The following is a 6,803-nucleotide window of genomic DNA, read 5'->3' on the forward strand; positions in this document are numbered from 1 at the left end:
ATAGTTCCATGTATAGTGAATATATAAAATATAATAATATATTTAAAAAAAAACTAAATATAATTTAATATTTTGAACCGTTCCCAAATCTGGGGTCAGCAACAATTTTTGTAAAGAAATTGTTTTATTCAGCAAGGATGCATTAAATTAATCTAAAGTGACAGTAAAGATTTGTACATTGTTACAAAATTTCTGTTTCAAATAAATGCTGTTCTTTTGAACTTTCTATTAATCAAAGAATCTGGAAAATATATTGAATTAACAAATTTCAATGTAAACGTTTTTTAAATTGCAAGCATTTAGCCGGAGTTGCTATGGAGACGGAGCATAAAGCTGGGCTTAGGGCTGTGTTTGGGCAGGGTAGTATAATTGTACCCAACCTGTGAAATAAACACAATCACAGAGGGTGATCCTCATTTTTAGACCCTGATATTGATTCACTCGCCAGCAGTTTTCTCATAACACTTTAACACTGTTCTTTTCTCTACTGCATTTCATCTCGCATAGATGCTCATTGCCACGGATTCACTTCACACAAACACTTGTGTGTGCCTGAGCACCATTAAAGACCCAAACAATTCTCGCTTGTGTATAAACACTCACATTACACCCTCTCAAAATAAATGCTGTTCTTTTGAACTTTCTATTAATCAAAGAATCTGGAAAATATATTGAATTAACAAATTTCAATGTAAAAGTTTTTTAAATTGCAATAATATTTTTTTGATCAAAAAATGTATTCTTAGTGACTCTGCTCTGCTGTTTTAAGTAGTCTGAGCTTCCCAAGGTCAAAAGATGCTCAGTGTTTGACGGGAAATTAGTAAAAGGAGCTGCTTTGAAATAACATGGGCAATACACACAATGCAAAAATGTATTCTTAGTGAGCATAAGAGACTTCTATAAAAAAAAACGTACTTTTGAATGGTAGTGTATGTATTTCTCGTGCATGTATTATTTTTATGTATATATTATGCATAAGAAATAGTGTATGTGTATAGATATAGATAAATAGGTCGATATCTATACTTTTATATAACATGCAACAAACATACTTATAATAAATAACATTTATATATCTTTGTTACATTGTTTATTATGAGTCATAATTCTATTTTATTATTTTTAGTATGTATTTTGTAAGCAATATGTATGTATAGTATGAATGTATGTATAATAATATATACATATATACACTTGGCTATTGTGCCATTTGTTTTTTTATGCTGATTTACTGAAGAAAAATATTTTCAGTGACAAAAAAATTGAAAGTGTTACCTTTGGCAAGGAAAGTCTGGTGACCAGTGGATTACGAACTGTATGGAAAAGCATCATTTCTGTCCTGGGCTCACACAGTGAGGCATGGAGTGAGCCTCAGTGTTTGCCGACTGTCTGATATTGCTCCTCAGGTAGCTAATCTATGTGAAATGGCACCACAGAGACCAACGCTCGCCCTCCAGCTTCATTCATATTCTATCATATTAACGTGGGATCAGTCTGATATCCAGACAGCTGGGACGCGTGCGTGTGTGCTCACACGCGTGCCTTGTTTGTTCACTTTGCGACGGAATGGCCTCTGTGCCTCTGTTTCGTTCTGTAGGGCTGTGTGTGTGTGTGTGTGTGTGTGTGTGTGTAGCCTGCCATTTCAGGCAGTGTTCAAAGTCAGCATCTACCAATGAGCTGAGAAGGCAAACGGCACAGCTGTTCTGGAGTCAGCAAGATCATCACAAGGCAGATAATGGCAGCGTCGCACAACCTTCACCTTACTTGCTCACCAGTAAATGATGAATGATTTTCTGCCTGATAAATAACTGCCTGCTCCTTTAACCTCGAGACCTCTTTGACGCTGTATTTTTTGCGTGCGCGCATGAGAGGACAGGAAGCCATCTGTGTCAGTGTGGCTGCCCTGAGCTCAGAGCACAGGGGCAGAGAGATGACAGTCTCTTTGATATGGGAAAAACATGGCTGTGTCTTCTCAAGCGTTTGAACATGTGCACACTGTTTGTTTCTGCACATATATAAATGTGCAGGGGCAGGTGTCACAACCTCACTACCCAGCTGATCATTCTGTACTGCTCATTGGAGGACAGTGGGAGGGATGATGAGACTGATGGAGAAATGACACTTAAAATCAAAGAAAGGCATTTGTATTATTCATGTGTGTGTGTTTTTGTGCAGGTATGACTATCGTGAAATGCTGCATAATTCCACCTTCTGCCTGGTTCCGCGAGGACGACGACTGGGATCCTTTCGCTTCCTGGAGGCTCTGCAGGTGAGCACACATCCGTCCTTCGTTCTACATCTTTTTCTGTTTTTTCTACTGCTTTCCTTCTTTTTTATTTGGTTTCATTTCCTTTTGATTTCATATAGTTTTTATTTCCTTTCCTTTTCATCTTTTATTTTTTTCCTGATGTTGTCTCTTTTTTTCCCCACTTCCTTCTATACTTCTTTCATTTCTTCCTTCCTGCCATACTTTCCATTCCGTACTTCCCTATATCCTTCCTCCTTCCTTCTCTAAGTCCTTCCAAGTTCATTCTTTTTTCCATACTTCCCTTCTTCCTTACTTTCTTCCACCCTTCCTTTCATTCTCTGATCTTTTCTTATACACTTATTTCCCTCTGCACTCACATCCTTCCACCCTTCATTTCTTGCACACTTCCTTCCTTCCTTCCTTGCTTCCTTCCTCACTTCCTTTTGTACTTCCTTTCCTTTAAACCTCTTTTATATCTTCTTTTCACACTTTCTTCCTTCTGTCATTACATCTTTTTCATTGTTCTTTTCTTCCTTTTTTTCTGTTCTTCTCTAAATCCTTCCAAAATGTTTCCTCCTTCATTCGTTACTTGCTTCCGTCCTTCATTCTGCACGTACTTCCTGCTCAACTTTCTTTATTACATTCTTTGATCCTTCCTTCCTTTAAATCCTTTCAAGCTTATTCATTCTTCCTCCTTTCCCTCCTTCCTTGATTATTTGCACCCTTCCTTCTATTCTCCGATCCTTTTTTGTACACCTACTTCTGCCTTTCCTTTCTTGTGCAGTTCTTCCTCACAAGTTGAAAACCCTCATGTCACTAATTATAACTGCATACTAACTCTGTCCCTTCTTGTCACCTTTTGGATGTTAATTAAAACATTAGTTGGCCCATTTATGAAACTTTCTATTTTTAACGAACAATTATCGCCCCCACTAGTTGGTTTGAAGAGATTTTATCATAAGGATGTTTTCAGAAATGTGGCCCTCACAAGCATTGTGAAAATTCCACACGCACACATACTTTGACATCAGCTCTCACATACAGCACCCGCACCTCTTCACTTCTGGACCACTAGAGCTGAAGCCCTGCGGCTCTTGGTGCTCAGCTGACACCTTTATGACCTCTTGAGTGGCAGGTCCTCATTACGTCAAACAGCCGTCAGACACAGCAGCTGCTCATCCCTCTATTTCTACACATCTCCCGCACTTCAAAGGAAACTCACTTTTCTCTCCTCTGCCCCTCTTCCCTGTGTTATAGTTTTTTTCCCATCCTACATATTTTCTCTCTCCCTTTCTGTATTTACTGTCATAACATGTAACTGTATAAGTGAATTGGATGTTGATCTGTAGGCGTCTGTATGCTGGACTCTTCGAGTCAGTATCAGTAACAAGGCTAATGGCTTTTCTGGCATTCAGTAGAAGCAATTTAATATGCGTCCCATTGTGTTTGTTCTGTTTCTTATTTATCCATGTGTTTTCTCTCTATGTGCTGTCCTGTAATCAAAACACAGCACATATCACTCACGCTGTGACCCCATCACTCTGTCTGTGTGTGTTTGTAGGCGGCCTGTGTGCCGGTCATGCTGAGTAACGGTTGGGAACTCCCCTTCTCAGAGGTCATCGACTGGAACACGGCTGCTGTGATCGGGGACGAGAGGCTCCTACTGCAGGTCTGAAATTCATTGAGTTTTTATTACATTATTTCCAGAATCTCTTTTGCATTCTGCCCAAATACTTTAATAGTGGTGCCAGACATTGGGGCTGAAGTCAGCTTGGTTAGAACTTTTAGACCACCTCAGCCGGTTAGCTGGTTAATTGTATTCAAAATCACCAAAACTAATTTACCCCAAATCAGTGATTCCCATACAGATATACATGTATCTCAGGGAGGTTCCAGGAATTCCTTTGTTAAAGAGAAATCCTGTCATCATTTATTCATGCTCGTATCATTCCAAAGCTGTATGACTTACTTTCTTCAAAATATCTTCATGTGATGAAGACTTTTTGGGTGAACTGTCTCTTGAACAGTGGAAATCCTGGAGCTTCACAGGAATTGTGACTAAATTCTTATTATATTAAGGCTGTCAAAAGATTAAAGTATTCACAATTAATCCTGTGATCTTTTTTTTTTCTTTTGTTTTTTTTTTTCTTTTTTTATGCTTTAATTCCTTTTTAAAGACAGAAAAAAATATTTTGGTTCGCTCAGAGGGAATATATAAAAAATTACTTGTTAAGCGTTGATGGTAATTTCATACAAAAACTGCACATTTAAATTTGTTAAACCTCCCATCTGGACTCACTTATAAATAAATGTACCATTAAGGTCTTTCTCAGAGAAAGTTTTATTATGATTGTTCCTTGAACTGTCCAAATGTGATTCGAAACAATCTCAGGTATCTTAAGGCAGAGATGAAGCCATTTACTTAAAGGGGTCATATTATGCTGCTAAAAAGAACATTAGTTTGTGTATTTGGTGTAATGAAATGTGTTTATGCGGTTTAAGGTTCAAAAAACACATTATTTTCCACATACTGTATATGTGATGACCCCGGGCTGGACTCTGCTTCATCCACGGTGAAAGCTGATCCGGTGATCCACAACGCGAAGTTGATCTATTTCCTCAGCGACCAGCATGGATCAGCTCTAGGCATGACGAAGCGGATATCGTCCTCTTTTCAAAGAGAAAGGAAAAATTGAAATCGCATCATATGACCCCTTTAAAACTATTTTTATTAATTTCATAATTAATTTAATTAACTGTAATTAAATCATTTTAATTTAATAATTCATTTTATTATTATTTAATATACTGTTTTAATAGTATTCATGTTAATGATTAATGATATTCAATATGCCTTTAGATATATGCACATTTGTGTTGATGAAGTGGAATATATAGATGGGATTGAGACAAAACAGGTTGAAAACACTGGTTAGACTTGGATAGTGTTTGACATGTGATTTTTGGTCCTGGATCAAGATTCCTGTCAAACGAAGGATGTTGATCCAGGACGTCCTACTTGGCTGAAATGCATTATTTGCTCTAAAACACAGCTTGAACTGGTTTGACTGTCTTAGTCTGGTATGATCTAGTTTTAAGATTCAGATTATTCAGGTTATATGGATTTGATTTGTTTAACCAAGCAGTATGAGATGCCACTGAAATGTTCACCTCATACACCCATATACCTCTGTTTTCCCTTGTTCCGTTTGTTCTGTTCATACATAACCTCTCTAGCAGCAGGGCGCTGATTTATCACTCTCTCTCCCGGTACAGATCCCGTCCACGGTGCGCTCCATTCATCAGGATAAGATTCTGGCTCTGCGACAGCAAACGCAGTTCTTGTGGGAGGCCTACTTCTCGTCCGTGGAGAAGATTGTGCTCACCACTCTAGAAGTAAGCAATGACTGTTCAGTCATGCCGTCTCCCGCCGTCTTTCACAAACACACACACTCGCTCTCATTCCACAGCTGTGACACTTACAAGAGCTGCTCCAGACACACAAGCTGTGTTCAAATATTTTGACAAAGTGTAGAATTATGGTGATTTATTAGGGGTTGTGCTAAGTGCGTACACATTCACATGCCTTGTTTAATGCTGTACGTGCCCTTTATGAGTGTCTGGGAAATAATGCATGTCCTTGGTTCAATGACCTCTTCTTAGAGTTATTAGCTTGACTAGCATTTGGATAGACGCAGAGCTCAGATACAGCGACCCTAAAAGTAATTGGATGCTTTTGTGCTTTTCACTGAAATTTCTGTTTATTTGGCACTGTTATTTATTAAATACAGGGTGGCCGCGGGTCCTTAAAAAGTCTTAAATAAAGTTTTCCTAAAATAAGGCCTTAAAAAGTCTTAAAATGTTTTAAATTCAGATTCAGTTGGTCTTAAATATTTTTGGTCACATTACCACAAACATTTCTCCAGTCTGACGGACCCAGTGAGTGTCCATCAAGAGTACTTTTTCTCCGCTGTAGTTACCGCGTCATCAGAGAGAATTGCGGTTACAGAATACAGTCAAACACCAGCTCGCTGACCAGCCTCCGAACTACTTTAAATGGGTTAATGCAAGTTTACTGAAAAATGGCTTGATAATTGCACTTGCCCGACAGGACTAATAGACTGATTAAAACTTAAGTGACAAAAAATAATCACGCATCAAAACGCGCGAATGATTCTTCTGATTTTATTACATTTCGCTTAAACAGCGATTGATAATGGATAGTGTATTTCTATTATCAATGTCGCTGTAACAACGTTCGTAGTCACGGGAAAGAAGGAGGTGGGAACCGGCGAACGTTCAAAGAAAACTTTAATAATAAAATAAACACAAAATAGCGCGACAGCCCCTCGCGGACGACTGTCGCGCACAAACAGAACCAAACCACAAAATAAAGTCCAGGCCTGGTCCTCTCTCGTCTTTCACTGTCGTAACTCCTCCTTTTATCCTTCCGGAGCTCCTCTGTGGGACTCGAGACCGGTGAGTGGCACAGGTGTCGTGTTAGCATTTACTCCACCGGCCTCGCTCCGTTCCCACGGCTCTCGGCCCCGCCCCC

General features: G+C 38.9%; 1 protein-coding gene across 1 annotated transcript in view; it reads left to right on the top strand.

Moving 5' to 3' along the window:
• The window catches only part of LOC107696533 (exostosin-1b-like), a 95,886-nt gene that overhangs the window by 66,764 nt on the left and 22,319 nt on the right, over positions 1–6,803 (top strand). The window contains exons 2-4 of the mRNA XM_016496892.1: positions 2,176–2,269; positions 3,810–3,917; positions 5,525–5,644. Coding sequence (XP_016352378.1) covers positions 2,176–2,269; positions 3,810–3,917; positions 5,525–5,644 — 322 coding nt within the window. The remainder of the gene's footprint in view (positions 1–2,175; positions 2,270–3,809; positions 3,918–5,524; positions 5,645–6,803) is intronic.

The sequence above is a fragment of the Sinocyclocheilus anshuiensis genome, unplaced genomic scaffold (genome assembly GCF_001515605.1).
Source record: "Sinocyclocheilus anshuiensis isolate Anshui unplaced genomic scaffold, SAMN03320099.WGS_v1.1 scaffold590, whole genome shotgun sequence".
Taxonomy (NCBI): domain Eukaryota; kingdom Metazoa; phylum Chordata; class Actinopteri; order Cypriniformes; family Cyprinidae; genus Sinocyclocheilus; species Sinocyclocheilus anshuiensis.